Raw genomic sequence first — 20,646 nt, 5'->3', positions numbered from 1 at the left:
CTAAGAAAAATCTATACATACAAAAAAAATATATAAATAAAATTAGAAATAGATTTATGTATTTATTTATTTATTAACGACACAAATATCATACTAAAAGCACATATAACTTAATAGACAAAAAAATATATATAATATCAATAATAAAACCAACCAAAAAAACTAACACAACATTAGACCAGGACTTTGATTGTCGCACATATATATATATAAAAAACAAAAATACAGTACTTTATTATTACGCAAACACTTAAGTCATAGTCATAGCCATCGGAGAATTGACTTAAAAAATGATATTATAATAATAATAATATTATATATGGATATAAATTTTTATTATATAACATATTGTAGTTACGATTTTATTATAAGATTGTTGCCCACAAGTGTGTGTGTGTGTGTGTTTGTATGTATGTATGTATGTATGTATGTGTATGTATGTATGTGTGTGTATGTATGTATGTATGTGTATGTATTTATGTGTGTATATGTATGTGTATGTATGTGTATATACTGTATAGTATTGAATAGACATATCTTTATTCAAGACAAACATAAAACAACAAAATATATGAGTATTTAATGAATTATCGCCTAAAAGCCGGAAAACCGACGTTTATATATTGATTATTGTAATAATAATAATAATAATAAAATAAGTGGACAGACAATCAAAATATGCTTATAAATGGCTTTTATTTTCCAAATGATAAGTTGTTATAAACATGTCATTAGCTCCCTGTGCTGTCCATTACACACACACACATTGACACTCATATACAGCCACCTAAGTAAACAGTTTTGTAATTTGATTGCTAAATATTATATATATATATATTAATAAAATTAATATTTAATTGATAAATTAGGTATATTAACATTATATATATATTACATATATACACTTAGCGATAAAAATGATAAACTTTATATTAAAAAAAAAACAATTATATGCCATATATTTGCTAAATTGATTTATATATATATATAATGTTTACATTGCTACATAAAAATTAATTTATATACTTAAATAATTATAATTCATATTTTTATATATTTATATATATATTCATAAATATCTAAGTATTTAATACATATATTGATATTTATTTATATATATATTTTGTTTTGTTTTTTTTAAATAGTTATATTCAGATACTTAAGTCTCATGTCTATGATAATATAGACATATGACATATGATAATAAATGCTATTTTTGTCAAATACTTTATATATATATATATGTATATTACTGTACTGTAGTAATGGGTGTATAATAATATGTGTGTATATATATAAATGTCAAATCATATTTTTTTTGTCACTAAGTAATAGACAAAAAATAAAAAATAAATTTTATGAATATATTATTATAGAGTATATATTGATAATAAATTATATAATTTATATCTTATATATATAAATATCAGTATCAATATATAAAGTATAGCCAACAAAAATATATATTTTTTAAATGTTTTAAATTCAAACTGTTTAATATTTATATATTATTTAAATGATTAATAATGTTTATTATTTAATTATTATTTAAATATATAGAAATTAGTCTAAAACACAAGTAATAATGTGTATAATTAGTAAAAATCAATTTTGATAAATAGTTTTATTTAAAAAAAAAATGTAAAACAATTTTTTAAAAATAAATTAAAATTATCAGATTATCAGATAATCAGTTTATACACAATATTATTGTTATTAATAGTTTAATTGTGTATACTTTAAAAAAATAAAACATTTTATATGTAGTTTACTGTTATAATAAACTTTTTTTTATATATAATTTATATATATATATATAAATATATAAAATGTTGTTTTTTTTTGGTATTTTAAACGGCATTTTTATCAATCCATTGTCTATAGTTTGAAATTTCCACGAAAACATCTGGTGTGCCGTCAGGTGATGCGCACCGGGCGTTAAATGATGATATGCCCACCAAAATTGCCCGTCCATTTGGATCAGTTTGAATTAATGGACCGCCGTTATCACCCTATATAGTATGATATAATATATATATATATATATATATATATATATATATATATATAACAAACAGTTAACAAACAAACCTAAATATATATATACACTGTGTATATATATAAAAGTATATATAAATTGGTTTTTTAAAGTAAAATTTTTTATTGTTAATTAATGCATAAAGTGTGAGTGTGTTTTGTAGTAAAAATTTTTTTTATATAACCATTATATCACATTTTACGTGCATTTAGTATTAGTATAATACTGTAATAATTATTATTTTTTCCTTATTAATAGGATATGTTAGTCTCTGTTATATTATAATTATAATGTGTGCTAATTATTTCACTAATCATTAACGACTTATTTATTTATCTATTATTAGTAATAATAGTAAAAATTATATTATTGTTTTAATCATATCTGTTTTTAAATCAAACACAACACACACACACACACACACACACACACACACACACACACACACACACACACACACACACATACATACATACATACATACATACATACATACATACATACATACATACATACATACATACATACATACATACATACATACATACATACACACACACATACATACACACACACATGCATACACACATGCATACAATATTATCACCAGTGGTTTGTCGTCAATATATATATATATATATATATATACAGTATATTAACTGATAATACATATAAGCACCTGTACCTGACAGAAACCCTTAGGTGACTGCTGTCCTTTAGGAGCGCCGGCACATAGCATACCCTCTCGGATCCAATTCATGCCATAAATGGATCGGCATTTGGGTAATGAAACAATTGGCACATCACTGACAAACATTAGCTTATTGGAGGTAACCGGCTGTTGTTGTTGTTGTTGCTGACCTCCTGATCCTGAAACTGTTGTCAATCCCCATCTAAAATAACAAACAAACATCATTTAGTGTAAAACAAATAGACAACTGTTTTGTGTGTATGTGTGTGTCATCACTTGTGGCTGTTATTACTGGTATAAAACATAATAAAATAAATTTAAAAAAAACTACAATCAAATAAACACTAGTGTGTGTATGTATATATGTATGTGTGTTTATGTGTGTGTGTATGTATGTATGTAAGTGTGTCTATGTGTATGTGTGTGTATGTATGTATGTAAGTGTGTCTATGTGTATGTGTGTGTTTGTGTTTCATTGCTATTTATTTAATATGTATAGTATATTAAATAAAAAAATATTTTGTTGTTGTTATGTAATTTCAATTGTCTTTTTTTATTAAATAATATTATAAATAACGAGTTAACGGTTAGACTAAAATATATATATATATTGTTGTTTTGGTTTATTTTATAAAAAAAATTACTTTGATTTTTTCAGTGTCATTGATTGATAAAAATTTGATTACTTAACAAAATCAAATATAACTTAATTTAGCTAGCTAAATAATTGAAACAACAAATAATTTAGTTTAATTAGAATAATTTTAGATAATAATAATAATTTTTTAGATAACTATTATTATTAGTATTTATTTTATTTTATCATTAAATCTATCACCAAATAATGACAAACACCTGGAGACTATACATACATAATATCTCATCAATGACTTAACGCAAACACTATAAACACTAAAAAAATTTTTTTAATTGTTTTTAATAGGAAAATCCTAATACTGTACAGTAAACTATGTTTTATATGTTAGTCATATACCAGTATATTACAGTAATATTTAGCTTATATGGTTAAGTAGATTGGGTGTATAGTTAATGGGGGGGTGGGGGGTGGTAGGGTAGGGATTAATTAATCACTATACCCTGATAGTGTAACATATTGTGTAAACTTGTCGCCCGTATTAGGCAAACAAACACTATTGATTAGGCCATCAGAGTTGTCCAAATTGATCGCAGCGGTCAAACGTATGAGTGCCAGATTGTTGGCCATATTATCGGCACTGAAATCCTGGTGTTTGATTATTTTGGATATTCGGTAAACAGCTGCCTGGCCAGTCGTACCCGGCGGCTTTACATTGAGTAGATGGGTGCCTACCAGTGCCCGTAACGACTGTTCACTGAGACTAATCAAAACAAACAAACAAATAATAATTGAAAAATAATTTCAAGTTTCTATTAAAAAAAAAATTGTGGTTTTGTTTGTTTGAAATTTTCTATGAATTTATTAGTTAAACAATTATGTAATCGTAATAATCCTAATAAAATTAAATGATTTTTTTTGTTGTTATATTATATTTATATTTCACAAAAAAATACATACAATTTCCTACAAAATTTTTTGTGTAGTATTCAATAGTATATTTGTTATACTACTGAATACTACACAAAAAATTTTTGTAGGAAATTGTATTATTTTTTTTAGTCAACAAAAAATAAATAAATGTTTTAAACAAAAATACCCATTAATACAGTGGGCGGCCGTCAATAGCCATCTCTTGTTCAATACGACTGCACCGCATGTATGTAGCCATAGACCCGACTGTCGTTTCTGTAGCGACACCTGCCACGGGAACTGACCGGCAGTGGCCTCAGAGCCGCCTATTATGTAGCCATCTATAGCTGCCGTCGGCTTTTTTAGGCCACAATTGTCAGTATTTACAAATAATTTTGGTTTGTCATCAAAATTTTTGTCGATATCATCACTATTACTACTATTACTACTAATAATTTTTGTGGCACTTATACACTGTAGACAACAAATTGCTAATTGAATTATAATCAATGATTTTGATATCAACGATAATAATTGTAATGATTTCGACATTTTATTTATTATTATTATTATTTGGTTTCAAACAAATTAAATTTTATTTAAAAAATATTTTAATCTCTATGACTAAAAAATAAATAAATATTTGTGTCAAATAATTTTTAATCAACAAAAAATCAAAAACAGTATTTACAGTTAAAATATTTATTTATTTTTGTCAATATTTTTTTGTGAATATAATTTTGTTTAAAACGTTTATAATTTATTTATTATTATTATTTTTTTTTTGAGTGGCAAATAAAAATATTTTAATAGATTCGTCAAATATATAAAATGATATTAAATTAAAAAAAATAAATTTGTTATCTAATTTATTAGGCAATAAAATTATTTTATTTTATATATATATAAGTATTTTACAAATATATATATTTGAATTTTTATAACTATACTCATTACTTGATTAAGTTTGGCTATAAAAATTGATAATATATATATAATATATATAAATAAATAAATGATAGTAATTTAGTTTAATAATAATAATGATTATATTAAATTTAACTTTATTATTAATAATATAATTTATAATAATTACAACAATTATCATTTCAATAAAATTTTATTATATAAGTTTACTTCCAAAAAAATAATAATAATTTAATATTAATTAATTAAAATTTTTAATAATTTGTTAAATATATTTAATAATATTGTTTTTTTTGAATTAAATTTAAAATGTTTAGTTAATTTTTATTTTAGATATCTCAATAAAATTCAAGTTAAAAAAAATAATAACTATTTTTTTATTATTGGTTACCCGTTTCAGTAGTTTATTTTTTGAAATTAATTTAATATAATCAATAGATAAAACAAAATAATAAATGTTATAAACTTATTATAAACTGTTGTCAAAAACAATAAATTAATAAATCAAACATTTATTTAAAAGATTAAATAAAAAAAATCAGTTATACTAATTAAATTAATAATAATAATAATAATAATACAAGTTTTTTTGTGTGTGTAATATATTGTATAAAAATTAATATTTTTAAAAAACATATTTTTCAGTCACTATTATGTTTATGTTTTTTTTTCAATCATTTTATTATTATTATTATTATTTTTGTAGTTGTTTTAAAATATATTAGCATTTTTTAGACAGTAATAATAGCTTGTAATGTGTATTTAATATGTAGTATACTGTAAAAAAAATATCACATTATTATTATTATTAATATTTAAATTGGAAATTTATGCTAAAAAATTTTTTGTTACTTTTTTATGCAATTTTAAAATCGGTTAAACATTTTTTTATTGTTAATAATATTATTATTTTTTTCAACAAATACAGTAAATACATAAGTTATATATATTATAAATTTATAAATAAAATTTTTTGGATTAAAAATTCATAATTTTTATTTTAAGTATTGTACACATTGTATGCTAATTTTGTTAGTGTATAATAATAATAATAATATGCAAAATTTTAATACATTATATATATTTTTTATTGTTTATTATTTATTATTTTTAATATGTTTACTACTAAAAATAAAAACAATATGAAAAAATAATATTTAAATTTTATAGTTTTTTTTATTTAAAAAAAATGTTATGTCTGTTTGTTTAGTAATTTTTGCCATAAATGCTATTATTTTATAGTATAGTATATTTTGTTATTATTTTTTTAGGGGGTACTTATTATTTTACTATTTGTTTGAAACTAATAAAATAATACATTAGAAAAAAATAATTATATAAATTTTTAAGTAAAAAAAATGTATTATAATGTCTTTATTATACTTTTTTTTCAAAAAATAAAATTTATATTATGTTACAGATAAGTTAAAAAACATTTACGATTTTTTTGAAATATGAAAATAAAATATTTTTTATTTTATTTTATTAAACATTGAATATAATAATTACTTATACATTATATATATATAGACATTTATGCTATGATTGATAAATGTTTTCAAATTATATTATTATTATTACCATTACTACTATTACACTATTATTTAGCTAATTATGCGGTTCAATAATATCATATTATTGGTGATACAAATTGTAATTATAAACAGTGTTAATGTATAATAAAACCAGTTAAGAATGCTAGAAAGCATTATTAGAAAAAAAACTTGAATATCATAAATATGTTGAAACCAAATAGTTGGTATAATTATATAGTATTAATTTATATAGTAACAAAAATAAAAAACTGGTAAAATATACATAATTTAAATAATGTTATGTAGGTTATCAAATGACTCGGTATGACAAAATAAACTCAACCATAGTCATGTAGGGTATCAAATGACTCGGAATGACAAAATAAACTCAACCATAGTCATGTAGGGTATCAAATGACTCGGAATGACAAAATAAACTCAACTATAGTTATGTATGGTATCAAATGATTCGGTATGACAAAATAAACAACCATAGTCATGTAGGGTATCAAATGACTCGGAATGACAAACAAAACTCAACTATAGTCATGTAGGGTATAAAATGACTCGGTATGACAAAATAAACTCAACCATAGTCATGTAGGGTATCAAATGACTCGGTATGACAAAATAAACAACCATAGTCATGTAGGGTATCAAATGACTCGGTATGACAAAACAAACTCAACCATAGTCATGTAGGGTATCAAATTACTCTGTATGACAAAATAAACTCAACTCTAGTCATGTAGAGTATCAGATGATTAATATAATGAAATAAACAAATATAATCATGTTTGGTATTAAATGATTTAGTATAACAAAATAAACAGTTAAAATCATACTTTTGCTGCCATTTTTTGAAAAAATAATATAATTTTGATCTATTATATCTTATTTTTAATACTATATACAATTCTAAGCGCTAAAATTTACCTTAATTTTTTATACGTCACCATTTTTTTAAAAAAAATAATTTTAATTTATTATATCTTATTTTTGATGCTCTATACAATTCTAAACGTTAAAATTTTTACCTAAATTTTTTTACTTTGGCCGCCATTTTTAAAAAAATAAAAATAATTTTAATTTATTATATCTTATTTTTGATGCTCTATACAATTCTAAACGTTAAAATTTTTACCTAAATTTTTTTTTTATTTTGGCCGCCATTTTCTCTATGTTCCTGAAGAGATATCAAAATTTTAATGCATATTTTTATGCTTGCTTTTGATGCTCTATTCAAATTTATACTTAAAATATTTTTTCTTAAAATTTTCTTTACTTTGGCCGCCATTTTCTATATGATCCCGAAGAGATATCAAAATTTTAATGCAACTTTTCAATACATTATTAGTAGTCCTCTAACCGAATCTGAAGTCAGAATTTCAAAATTCGCAAAAAAATTGCTACACACACACACACACACACACACACACAAAAAAGGCTCGTATAGATTTCAGAAAACAAAACTTTTCAAGTTTTTTTTGAATATTATTATTAATACTATATATATGAACTTTAATATGTTTAAGTGTCGATATATCATATACTGTAATTAATTTGATAGTTATAAAAACATAATAATACAAAACAAAACAAAAATTGTATTTAAGTATTTAAGTAAAAAAATATGTATGTCTAATGGGTTTATAAAAATAAAATTTTTGTTTGAGTGATTTCTATATATATTGCAATTAATTAAATTATTATTATTATTAAATCATTGAAAACAAAAAATTTGATTTAAAAAAGATTAGTATTTGATATATTGATAGCATTAAAATTATAATTTTATTTTGTTGTTTAATGTTTAATATGCTTACCATTTACACTATATATATATATAAATTATATGATATATATATATATATATTGTACAGTAAATTAACTTAAGGCTATGACATATCGCATATCACATAATATATTATAAATTATATAATATAATATAAAATACAACCAACAAAAATTATTTATTAAAAATTTATATAATATTATTATATTTTACTACCACTGTTACTGCTACTAACCATAATTTATTTGCTTATTATTATTATTATTATACGAGTATTATGTTTATTAATATATTAATATTAAAAATTATATAACGCTTTTGGGGGGAATTGAAACAATTTTTTTTGTTTTGTTCATCAAATTATGTGTTTTAATATAATAATAATTTATAATATTAAATGTGATATTTACTAAATGTTATTAAAAAATTTAATATATATATATATACTGTATATAATTGCCATTTTACATCATCGGAGATTTTAATCGGACATAAAAAATATTTATTTTTTATACTATAAATCATTAAACATACGAAAAACAATAATAATAATAATATAAAATTTAATTAAATTAAATTTATTATTTTTTTCTGGTGATACCATTGAAATGTCTTTGTATTTAAAATAATAATAATAATAAGTGCTTACTATTATGCAAAATAATAAACAGTACAGTAATGTTACCAAAAAAATAATATATATATATATATATTGATTATATAAAATAATATTAAATACTATTCAAGATTAAGGTTACGATGTCTGTCCCCTAACACATACTATCTATCAGTATGAATGCCACTTATTTTGGCTACAGGTGCCGGTGTTTGATGTTTGATGGGCTCAAACACATACACACACACACATACACACATACACACCATTGATAAATCAGTCAAATGGGATGTTTGAAACTCATTGAAATAGAAAAAACCTGATTAATTACATTATATTTATTTTATGAATTGTATGTATGTATGTATTGAAATATTTATTTATGTGTTACTGTACTATATATATATATACTGTATACTACTATAGCATATTTTTTTTAAAAAAAACTTATATTACTTATGATATAATAAATATAATGTAATGGTATTTAGGATTTTAAATATTTTGAATACAATTTATTTATTAGTTCTCTCTCTCTCTCTCTCTCTCTCTCTCTCTCTCTCTCTCTCTCTCTATCCTATTAATATAAGCACAAGTAGTTTTTTCTTAGACATACCTGTGCTATATGTTTGAAAATATGCAATTTATTTCTAGTCATATCACTTATATATATATATATATATATATATATATATATATATATCATATCTTAAAAATATATGCAGATTTTTGTGTGCAAATTGAATTCAAAATAATTTTTTTTTATTAAAAACATTTAGAAATATATGTTTTTAGTATAATTTGATTTTTTATTTTCTTTTATTTTAGTTTTGTTTTACTATAACTTTGTTTCTATCTATGCATTCAATTATATTATAAATACACTATATTTTTATTGTTTTATTATTATTATTAAAATTATTTGTACATATTTTTTCTCCCAATTGAGTACTAACTAATGCATACTAACTAATGTATAAAAACAAAATATTAATATATATTTGATTGTTATTATTATTATTATAAACTTTTATTTTTGTTGTTAACTATTATTTCTATTATTTCAGTATTTTTTTTTATTCCCAGTTATGTTAGGATATGTAACATATTTTATATATACAGTATATATACAGTATATTAGTATTATATATATATATATATATATTGTGTTTTATATAATTTATTTATTAAATACACGGCAATAAAATAAAACAAATTTAAATTAGACTGACTTTGAAATTATACAAAAAATACTAAATATAATTGTTTTTGTGTTTAGTGATTACATTTTACTTACACATGTAATAAAACTATATATATATATATATATATAAGTTTTGTTTGTTTTAAAAAAATATGTAAATATAATAATATAATTTTACTTTGATTTTTCAACAACAAAAAAAATAAAATAAATAAAACTGTTTTTGTTTCATTTGCATTAATGAAACTAATTTGCATTACATTTTATAATTTTTTATTTTTTAAATGTAATTTTTTTTGATATTTAATATTTTGAAAAATTTAATATTACACGAAATATTAATATGAAAATAAATTTCTAAATATTTAACTATAAATTTATGAATATATTTATCGGTATATAATTGATTTATTTTTTTTTTAAATTAATATTGAATTTAAAAATTTGTATATTTTGTGAAACATTAGGAAATTATTTAGCAAATGGTTTGCATTTATAATTAAGATTTTAGTTATAAATAAATAATATTTTCTATAAAATAAAATAAACATTTAACAAATAGTATTATTAAAAAATTTTCAATGATTTTATTATCAAATATAATAAATAGTTTAATAATAGACTAAACTAATAATTAATACTAACTATTACTAACTAAATACTTAAATATTAGTTTAACTATTAGTTAAATATTTTTTAAAAATCAATAAATATAATAATTTCTAATTTTTAAAATAACAAAATTAGTTTTACTAACATTTTATAAAAACTAATTGTTTTTTGATAACATTTGAAATCATACATAAAATTATACGTTTATTACAACAACAACAATAAAATAAACTTAAATATTTTTTTTGTTAATTAAATCAAAACAATAATAATTACAATTACAATAAAAATTAATTTATCATAATTTTTCAAAATAAAAAAAACTAAATTTGTTTATATTATTGATTATTAATGTTATTGACTAAATTAGATTTAATTTTTGATAAAAATAGTAGTAGTAGTAGTAGTAATAATAATAATAATAAAATTCAATGTTACAATAGATATTATAAACTATATAATTAAAAAATAAATAAAATAATTTTTTATTTAAGGACAGTTGTCATTAATAAAATAAATAAATAAAAATAACTAATAATAATAATAAGTATAATTAATAAGTGAGCCCAACCTATTACCTACCCTTACCTAATGACCCCTATTTTTTTGTATTATCTCTCTCTCTCTCTCTCTCTCTCTCTCTCTCTCTCCTAACATACACACACATAACAAGTGTGTTAATTATAAATAGCAAAAAAAATAAAACATTAGAGAAATAATAAAATAAAAATAAAATAATAAAACAACAAAATAAACAATTTTATTATCTATTAAAACTACAATATAGGATACATATACTATATATAATAAAAAATCTATATATATATATATATATATATATATATATATATATATATACAGTACACAAAAGTGAATACTAATAGTATTAATAGGAAAAAAATAAATAAATTTCTGTATAAATATACATAAAATTTACACTTAATTTTTGTGTTGATATGAGAGACTAAAAATAGTTTAACAAACAACACAACATAACATTATAACAAACATATACACGAAAATGCAATATAACAGTATATATCGCTCATATAAAACCCAAAGTTAATCAAAACCACCAAAATATATATATATATATTATTTATTTATACAATTTTCTCATTAATTAAAGCGTTTAACAAATAATGGCCAATGAATTGGGCAAAACTGCAATATATATAAAGTTTTTATATATAAAATTATATACAGTATTTAAATAAGCAATAAATAAAACTGAGTGTATCTATAATAAAATAGATAATTTCTAGTATATACTGTATATATATTAGTTTGAAAAATAAAATAAATAACTAATTTTACAGATAAAACGGATATTTATTTATTATTATTGGTATTAGTAGTTATAAAAAAAAAATTTTGAAACTAAAGTCTTCAATATATGTTTGAGTATTAAAATAATGATGAAATAAATAAAATAAAATTAGTTTTTTAAATATATATATATCATTAGATATACTCAATACTGTTTAATGACTTTTTATTTTATTTTTACTATAATTCAAGTAATTTATATATGATATAAGTTATATATATATATATATAATATAAAAAAATTGTTGATTTGATATATCTGACTAAATATTGATATATATATATATATATATATAAGTATTCTACAATTGAAACTGTCCGAAATTAAAACAAATTTTAAAGTTAATTTATTCGAAAACTACAAATGATAAAAAATCATAAAATTTACATCTGTTTCATTGATTATCGCCTAATATTTAGGTAAATAAACAATGTCATTTTAAAAAATTTTTCATATGTATTTTTTGCAAAAAAGTAAAAATGACATTTTTTACATCATGTTATAGTTTTAATTGTAATTTGTTTAAACAAATATTTAAAAATACAATTTAAAATTAATCTTAAAGTACACTAACAGGACTATATTTACAACTAACAATAACTTTATATTCAGACTCTTTTATTGTTTTTTAAATTCTTTAAATCACATACTTTTAAATAAAATAAGCATCATAGATTAATTCAATTGTTTTTTTATTAAAATTTAAATATTAAATATAAACTATTTATTATATATTAGTATATATGTCATTTGATATAATAATTATAAAATTGATAGATATTTTCAATCAAATAATAAAATATGTTGAAATTATCACACATAACGAAAATTTTTTAGTTTTAAGATAAAATTATCTACTTAAATATAAATTTGTTTTTTATAATTCTACTTATCATTAGTAGATACTTATATACATACTATTCATGAAAGAAAATTAAATATATCTCACTTAAAGAAAAAGTTAGACATAATTTTATAAGATATAGTACATGATTCAGCAAATTACAAAAAGTCATTATATTTATTTTTATATATTTGTCATTAAGAAGAAACAAGCTAGCTCTAACAGTGTGGCATTTAAAGTCAAGTATATTGTTAGACGGATAACATGATAACTTTAGATTTTTAACAATTATATGTAACAATATAATGCTAAACAATTTAGCTTTAGTTCTGACAATTATTTTATTATAAAATTTTAAATATTAATATTAAAATTTTGAAAACTTTTCTGAACAATCATCTAGGCTAATATTATTTAATGAAATATTATCACATTGGAATTTATTATTATAACATTTAAATAATCACTATAATTAAAAAATTTGTTTAGTCAAATTTGAATGTCTTTTACTAAAATGATAATAATTGGTAAAATATAGAAAAACTAAATTCAAATAATTGTAAAATGTAAATATAAATAATCGACCTTTTTTATTTAAAAAGAATCACATTTTTATCTTTATTAGTTGCATCATAATAATAACGTAAAAATTGATGTACTAAAACGGTCATTACTTGTTATATAATGCTTATATATATTGGTTTCTCATAAATATTTGGTTATATATTTTTTCACTAACATTTAAATAACTAAATAATATTCATGAGATGAAACCATAAATTATTATTAACCCGATTATATACATATGCTATATATATATATATATATATATATATATATATATATATATATATATATAATATAATAAATAAAAATATATATATGAAATATATTTTCATATTGAAAAAAATGATAAACTTAGTTATGCGTTGAAACTAAAATTATATGAATTATATTGTTGTAGAAATCGTTATTATTATTATTATTATTAGTTAAATGTTTTTTTTAATATAAATAAATAAATTTCAACTTTTTATATAACAAGTGCTGATCTGTTTATGTGTTTGTTTTTTATATTTATTTCGACTATTAATATAAATTATACTGTATTTATATATATACAGTATATAAGTTATAAAAAACAGTTTAATAGTCTCTCTCTCTCTCTCTCTCTCTTTCCTATTGATCTAAATTAGGAGCACAGGTATGCTATGGTATGGTTTAGTTTATGTGTGATATAATAAAATAAATAAAAAATAAAATGATATTTTTAAAAAAAAAAACATTTGCTATCACTTTAACAAGTTTTTCATTTACTGTCTCTCTCTCTCTCTCTCTCTCATAAAAATTGTTTTATAATTATTATATAATATATATATCTTCAATGTGTTTCTCATTGTTGAAGAGTCAATAATAAAATCACTTAAAATCGTGTGAACCATTTTACCAGTTAAAATAAATGTAGATATTTAAAACAAAATAGTTATTAATAATAAAAAAAAGTAGTTATCATCATAAAATACTATAATATATTACTGTATAATATATTAACAAACAAAAATAAAAACTATACAATAGTTGGAAAAAAACAATAAAACAAACTTTTTTTAAAAAAATTTTTGAAACAATTTTCAAATGTCATAGTATCAAATTTATAAAATTTATATTATATTATATATATTATATTATATATGTGTAAATAAAATAATTTTATACATTTTATTAATACTTTATATATATATTGTATTTTTCACATTTAGTTTCTATACAATGATAATTGTAGATTTAGTTTTATATAAAAAGTATGTCAATAATATAATAATAATAATAATAATAATAACTAAAATTAATATTAATATTTGCATATCATATGTCATATGTCAGTGTTTTTTTTTACAAGTTTTTACAAGTTTTTACAATTCATTTAATAATAATTGATTTCAATCAAAAATTATTTAATAAATTTTTAGATATATTTATACATATATTATTTTTTTTTCGTTTTGTTTAATATGTTATAAATAGTCATATTGTAAATGTATAAAAATATATATTTATAGTAATGTATTATATTATAAAAAAAATATAAAAATTTTTATATTATATGCTATTTTTATTATTATCTCCATTGACTGATATAATGCTATTTTTAATATAATGTTTTCAATCAAATAACACACACACACACACACACACTATTATTTAATGGGTTTATATATATATATATAATTTTTTTTTTTGGTTAAAAATAGAGTAATCAATTTTATGTGTTGAAAAAAAGTCAATTGTTTTTAAAAAAGATAATTAATGTGTAAATATTTGTTTTATATATATATATATAATAAAAATATATAATATATAATTATAGATAATATATATATATATATACACACTTTATAGTTGTGAACTATTTTTATCCATCAATTGATTAAATAAATATATATATATATATATATATATATATATATATATATATATATATATATATATATATATATATATATATATATATATATATATATATATATATATATATATATATATATATATACCAATTGGTTGATAGATAGCAACAAACAAAAAAATCAAAAAAAAACTTTTATAACTATTTTGTTATAGTATTTAGAAATCAAAAAAACTTTTTTTTTTCATTACTAGAAAATAATTTTTCTATTTATTGCTTTTAAACTGATTTTTTTCAAATAAATAAATAAATAAAATAAAAATCATATAATAATTTGTTTTTCTAGATTAAGATCACGTTTTTATGATTAAAACATAAGATAAAACAAATAGACAACAAATTTAGTGTTTGTTGTTTAATTAAAACAACAACAAAATTGTAATAATAATAATAATAATTTTTTTTTTAGAGACACACATCTATAACATTGATTATAACAAAACAATAAGTAAATAAAAATAAAAATACAAAAATTACATTTAAAAAAACAAATACAAAAATTTAATGATAGATTTTGTGCTAAAACTCATTGAACTTATTGTTTAAATAAATGTTGATAAATATATTTATTTATATTATATTTATATATTTAAAAGAGAGTCTATTTATATCAATAAATCATTGTTTAAAAAATTATAATAATAATTAATAATAACCTCATTAATTAACAAACAATAATATATATATATATATATACTATTGTATTAATCTATGTTATAATTAAAAGAAAATAAATACATAAATAAAACTCTTTTATATATATTTATATAAACTATACGATTAAATTAAAATCAGATAATAATTAGATTTTATGGAAAAATTTTATAATAATTATTTAGTTATTTTTTAAATGGTTTATTTATTTATTTTTTTAATTATGTATTACTCAATTTTATTTTAAACATCTTAATAATAATAATAAACAATTATACGTTAAATTAAAAATTGATTGAATATATATATATATATTATATAAAATTAGGACATTTGAAATTATCAAAATGTAAATTATTATTATTATTATTATTATGTATGCATATATTTAGTACAATTATTATTATCATCATCATCTGTCAATTAAAATTTATATCATTTAATATCAAATGATTATATGTATTATTATTATTATTATTATTTAAATAATAAATATAGTAATTAGAAATACACGTTGAAATAAATAAATAATTACTTGTTATATATATATATAAATATATATTGTTTATAACATTTGACAAATTAATTATAATTTGTTGTTGTTTTTATCAACAAAAAAAATTTAGAGATAACATTATTATTATTATTATTATAAACCACTTATTATTAAACTATCAAAACTAAATTATTTCTAAGTATTGATTGCTTATTATATATAGATATAAAAAACTAAATAATATTATTTGATAACAGATAATAATTTATTACTTTATTTGAATTATAAAGTTATAACTTTTAACAACAACAACAACAAAATAATAATATATTTTATTCAATAATATTTTTATTTTAAAAGAGAAAATAAATAAATAAAATAATAATAATAAAGTAATAAAACACAATAAAAATATACATTTCATATATTAAAAAAAATATTTATATTGTATTACAATAGGTAATCAACTTTTTTTTAGTATAAAAATAGAGAGAAAAAAACTTATTTTTTGTTGTAATTTTTAGTTTTATTTGTTAATATATTATAGTTTTATTATATTATTATTATTATTATTATTCATATATACACAACAATAATACATAGTATATTACTATCTAAAATTTTTTGTGCATAATTTATATAAATAAATTAATAAAAATAATATAATAGCTTATGAAAATAGGTGCCATATATAATGGTCAAAAAAAATTTTAGCATTAATACCCAAATAACTAACTAAATAAATACAATAATATAATATATAAGATAATTTATTAGTAATTATAGCCTTTTATTTATTTATTTATTTATTTATTTTGCTTATTGAAAGTCATTGCACTTTATGATCATTTTTGTTGTTGAAATTGTTGGGAGAAATTTACAATTGAAATATTATCTAAATATATATATAATATATATATATAGTTATAGCATATTTGCCATTGAAATAAAAATGTATTTTATTTTTAGTTAAAAACAACAAAAACAAAATTTTTATTCATTTACTATTATAGTGGCAATTGATAGGTCATCATTGGGTATATACAGTATATGCATTAATATATAGGTATTTAATAAAATATTTAAAATTATAATAAATTTAAAGAAAAATATTAAGTCATGAAAAACTAAATGAAAAGTTATTTTTTCGTATTAGTAATTTAGTTATATATATACACACACATTGTATTGTAATTTATTATATTTTATTATAATATATGATGTATTTATTATTATTGTTGTTATTATTATTAATTTTCTAGACTTATTTTCTCATAGATTATTATTATTATTATTATAAAAAGTATAATAAATAAAATAAACAATAAAAATATTTTTTTTGTTATTTTTCAATTGAAGTGTGTGTATGTATGTGTATGTGTATGTGTATGTGTATGTGTATGTGTATGTGTATGTGTATGTGTATGTGTATGTGTATGTGTATGTGTATGTGTATGTGTATGTGTATGTGTATGTGTATGTGTATGTGTATGTGTATGTGTATGTGTATGTGTATGTGTATGTGTATGTGTATGTGTATGTGTATGTGTATGTGTATGTGTATGTGTATGTGTATGTGTATGTGTATGTGTATGTGTATGTGTATGTGTATGTGTATGTGTATGTATATGTATGTATGTGTATGTGTATGTGTATGTGTATGTGTATGTGTATGTGTATGTGTATGTGTATGTGTATGTGTATGTGTATGTGTATGTGTATGTGTATGTGTATGTGTAGTATAATTTTTCATCAATGGGCAAAATAAAAATTTATTTCAAAAACAAAAAATAAAATAAATATGAGATAATCTCAAATAATAATAATAATAATAATAATAGTTTTAGATTAATCACGACTCGCTAATCAAATTCAATTTTATAAGCAATTAATTTATTCAAGTATTATTAGTATTAATATATTTTTTCCTGTAATAATTTATACATATTTTTATCTACAACAACAACAACAAAATTATGATTATTATTATTATTTATAACTTTATTTAAAATATATTAATTATTTTTAAACAATGCAAATATGAAATTAATTTTAAAAAATGTTTTATTTTATTTATTTTTAATTTAAATACATATATTATCAGCGATTAAATATATTGATATGAAATTAAGAGGGATATTTATTATTATTATTATTATTATTATCATAAGTATTAGATGATTTGATAATATATTATAAATATATATATTTATATTAAAAAAGGGTTAGTAGTAGTAAATAAAAATAAAAAAAATGAAATCATTTTTAAATCATTGATGTATTTAAATTAGGTTGAAATTAAATAATAATGCAAACAAACAATTACTATATATATATAACATATATAACATATAATATAATATAGTATAATACAGTACAAGTAAATGATTACATGTTTTATATTTTTTTCATACAAAAAAAATTAAATGATTATTATTATTATTATTAGTGTATTTAAATAGCAATCAGTGAGTGAAATGTTTAGTGAAATGAGAGATTATATAGACAACGACTATCTATATATATATACATATATATATATATATATATAGTATATATACTGTATAAATATATATTTAAAGATTAGTTGACCAAAAAAAAAATTGCACACTTTTTATGGTAATAATAATAATAATATATATAACTAAACAACAACAACAACAACAACAAATATAAATAGCAAATAAAAATTTAATTATATGTACAGTAAAACATTGTTGGATAAAACTTTGTTGTTGTTGTTGTTGTTGGGATAAATGGGAACACCATTTATACTATACATACAGTATATATATATAATTTATATATAACTTATTTTTTATGCCTATTCGCCCCTCTAATGTTTAACATAAATATATGGTTATATATTTTTTTTAAAAAAAGATTGAAATAAAATAATAATAATACTGTAATAAACATACAGTGTATATATGTAATACATATTAATGAAACAACAAAAATAATAATAATAATATGGCAATGGTATTAATTTAGTAAATGATGATAATGATAATAATACTTTAATAATCAATGTTTTTTAAAAATTTTAACATAAGTTTAAGTACAGTATGTATGTATATGTGTGTGTGTGTGTGTGTGTGTGTGTGTGTGTGTGTGTGTGTGTGTGTGTGTGTGTGTGTGTGTGTGTGTGTGAGTGAAGGATGTCTATGTATATCTATTTATGTATTTATAAATATTTGATTGAATTTAATTGTAGACTAAATAGTTGTTATTGTTGTTAGTTATCAAACATTTTTATGAATAATTTTATTTAATTATTTTTTTGTTGTTGGTTAAATTATACAGTACATTAGGTATAAAATAAATTATACAATATATTATATATTTTATTGTTTTAGATATTAAAAATAATATTATTATTATTTATGTAATACGGTTTTTTTTAAAAAAAAGGTGAATGTTGGCTAAAAATAATTTTTTTTATTATAATATGTTAATTAATATCTTTAATTTTTTTATAAATAGTATCAAATTTTTGTATATAAGTATATATACATATAAAAAATTATATATATATATATATATATATATATATGATGGTCAAGGTTGGGCTAACTCATGCATTTTTTTCGCGTTACATATAATTATATAGTATATAAAAATAAAATAAAAAATAATTATATAATCACTTTTCATTCAATTAGAAAAGTTAGCTATTTTTGGTTAAATAATAGTAAAATTGTTTATTTAGTTTATCACTTAATACAATATATATACTGTATATAATTTTGTTGTTTTTTTTCATTAATTTATTTTTCGAAAGAGAAACAAACTTTTAATTACAATAAAAAACAAAAAAATAATTTTTAGATATTCTCTCTCTCTCTCTCTCTAAAAATTAATCCCATATGTTGTGTGTATTATATGTGTGTTTAACTCAAATGTTTATTAACCTTTGCATTAGTGACACAA

The 20,646-nt window shown here is 18.6% G+C and overlaps 1 protein-coding gene across 1 annotated transcript; it reads right to left on the bottom strand.

The window, feature by feature from the left end:
- Nucleotides 1–1,850: 1,850 nt before the first annotated feature.
- LOC128955201 (trypsin-1-like) lies at nucleotides 1,851–4,788 on the bottom strand. The gene is made up of 4 exons (XM_054300847.1): nucleotides 4,424–4,788; nucleotides 3,827–4,087; nucleotides 2,724–2,931; nucleotides 1,851–2,012 (listed from the first exon to the last, which is right to left on the bottom strand). Exons 1-4 carry the CDS (start codon nucleotides 4,786–4,788, stop codon nucleotides 1,851–1,853), a joined length of 996 nt encoding a protein of 331 aa, XP_054156822.1.
- Nucleotides 4,789–20,646: the final 15,858 nt, after the last annotated feature.

Source organism: Oppia nitens, unplaced genomic scaffold, assembly GCF_028296485.1.
Source record: "Oppia nitens isolate AA-2021 unplaced genomic scaffold, nextdenovo-longstitch-racon4-pilon3 scaffold2_pilon_pilon_pilon, whole genome shotgun sequence".
Classification (NCBI taxonomy): Eukaryota; Metazoa; Arthropoda; class Arachnida; order Sarcoptiformes; family Oppiidae; genus Oppia; species Oppia nitens.
The sequence above is the reverse complement of the archived record's forward strand: the minus strand, read 5'-3'. Positions and strand labels throughout refer to the sequence as shown.